Below are 2500 nucleotides of genomic sequence, written 5' to 3'. Positions count from 1 at the left end.
TGACCTAGAAATCCAATAAGAGATGTTATTTGACCTTTAGAAACTTAACAGCACTTGACCCTCACCACCTCACGACCTTCACTAAGAGCTGTCTGTCCCTTGACCCAAAAAGTCTCTTCAATCAATTTTTTTCACCTGTAAATTCAACAAGACTTGAAGGACTCACCTCTCTGTAGCTGGTTTGAGTGTTAAGTTAGGTTAAGCTACAGGCTTCTGACTTATTCATTCTCTCAGGTTAGGTTAAGACGAGCGAGTCACCTTCACTACCGCATTCAGGTCATATCAGAGTAAGCTTATTTTTGTTTTTTGGATCTCTCATTCGTTACGTTTTGTTAGTCAACTCATTCACTCACTGACTCTAACTCAAATAAAATTACTCACTCTTTCGCTTATTCACTCACATAAACAGACCTGGCTCGCTGTTTCTTAGAGTAGATCAGGAACTCACTCACTCACTGTCACTCACTCACGCATGTAATTGTTAGCCTCCTTGTTGCTGCTTTAGTTGTTTCCTATTTGACGCTAAATCAACCACTCACTCGCTCACGTAAACACAACTCGCCTCACTGCTGTTGATATTTGTTACATTAGCGTTAATCAACCAAACACACACACACACACACACACACACACACACACATTCACTCACCTCTCGCTCGTTGTTGCCGAAGGATATTCCGAGGTTGGGCATGGCGCGCAGGATGGCCACGAGGGATTGGATGGTGTTGGAGTATACGACCGGCCGGTACTGCTTGAAGTCCTCGGGAGTGAAGCCAGACTCGTGGATAATTCTGTCGAGCAAGGAAGGAAATGGTTAATATTGTATGTGGTGGTGGAAGATTGTAAGGGAGAGAATAGGAGAGAAAATAGAAGAGAGAAGAGAGAGAGAGAGAGAGAGAGAGAGAGAGAGAGAGAGAGAGAGAGAGAGAGAGAGATAATTTGAGTGACCTTTGAAAATAGTCGTAAAGAAAGGTCATGGAGTTTTATAAGAATACACTCCATCTCACACAGTTCTCGTTAACGCGGAAATATAACAGGGTGTGCAAAATTAACGAGATGAAGAATTTAAGGGCAAGAACGACATGTGACTCCCAGCAATCTGTGCAGAAAAAAATAAGTACACATGTCGCTCAATTAATCAAGGTAAATAAAAAAAACAATGACTACACAAGGCAGCCAATCGATCATGAGAGCAAAGAAATATGTCTGAAATACTTTAGACCTTTATTGAAATTTTGTCAGTAAAAAATAATAATAATAATAAATGAATAAATATAATATAATTTTCTTCGATGTCGTGACGAGAGAGAGAGAGAGAGAGAGAGAGAGAGAGAGAGAGAGAGAGAGAGAGAGAGAGAGAGAGAGAGAGAGAGAGAGAGAGAGAGAGAGAGAGAGAGAGAGAGAAATATATTACAAATACTTTACCAATGAAGCATTTTCCAGTGACAGTTTTAGAGATTTATCTTCGGTACTAAAAACTTTTATGCACGGCCTGTCCCCCTTCCTCTCTCTCTCTCTCTCTCTCTCTCTCTCTCTCTCTCTCTCTCGCTCTACCTGTTCACTCTCAAGTAATCGACGAATATAACATTTAATTTAGCAAGTCACGTTTTATTCTTAGAAATTCGCTCTTTTATTCCTGATTGCAACTCTCTCTCTCTCTCTCTCTCTCTCTCTCTCTCTCAGATAGAGACGGCAAGGGAAAGCCCAACAGACAGACAGACACAAAGTAACAATGCAAAGGACAGGAAGTGAATACGAAAGGACAGAGTGACATGCTGATAGACGGACGAGAGAGAGAGAGAGAGAGAGAGAGAGAGAGAGAGAGAGAGAGAGAGAGAGAGAGAGAGAGAGAGAGAGAGAGAGAGAGAGAGAGAGAGAGAGTACCCGTAAACAAAAACTAGGTCATACTGAGGCTGTTGTGCTCTCTCTCTCTCTCTCTCTCTCTCTCTCTCTCTCTCTCTCTCCGCCGTCTCTTTTCCACAGCATCCCCCCTCACCTCCTCCCAAATACTGACGTCATTGCCTGGATGCCTCTGCACCTGCGCGCTTGTGTGTGTGTGTGTGTGTGTGTGTGTGTGTGTGTGTGTGTGTGTGTGTGTGTGTGTGTGTGTGTGTGTGTGTGTGTGTGTGTGTGTGTGTGTGTGTGTGTGTGCTGGATTGTGGGCGAGGATTTTTCGGATACAAAAGCAACAACATCAATTATTACGGTGATGGTGGTGGTGGTGGTGGTGGTGGTGGTGGTGGTGGTGGTGGTGGTGGTGGTGGTGTTGGTGTTGGTGGTGGTGGTGGTAGCATTACTCTATAGACGGCATGTTAGCACCTCCTCTTAATGGCAACACTGTTCATTAGCGAATCAATCTGGATGTCATGAAGGAGGAAAAAAAAAAAAAAAAATGATAGGAAAATAAATTAATGTATATGAATGTCGACAAATAAATATATAAATGCATATGTGTCCTCTAAACCTTCAGTTCATTGACTTCTCTATGTGGTGTTTATTG

General features: G+C 42.6%; 1 protein-coding gene across 4 annotated transcripts in view; it reads right to left on the bottom strand.

Annotated features, from left to right (window-relative positions):
• Positions 1-2500, bottom strand: part of LOC123518832 (guanine nucleotide-binding protein G(o) subunit alpha) — a 221543-nt gene that overhangs the window by 80504 nt on the left and 138539 nt on the right. For all 4 annotated transcript variants that reach the window (XM_045279868.1, XM_045279870.1, XM_045279869.1 and 1 more), the window contains one exon: positions 650-791. In XM_045279868.1, coding sequence (XP_045135803.1) covers positions 650-791 — 142 coding nt within the window. The remainder of the gene's footprint in view (positions 1-649; positions 792-2500) is intronic.

Source organism: Portunus trituberculatus, chromosome 44 (genome assembly GCF_017591435.1).
Source record: "Portunus trituberculatus isolate SZX2019 chromosome 44, ASM1759143v1, whole genome shotgun sequence".
NCBI lineage: Eukaryota > Metazoa > Arthropoda > Malacostraca > Decapoda > Portunidae > Portunus > Portunus trituberculatus.
Note: the sequence above shows the minus strand (reverse complement) of the source record. Positions and strands in the feature narration are given on the sequence as shown.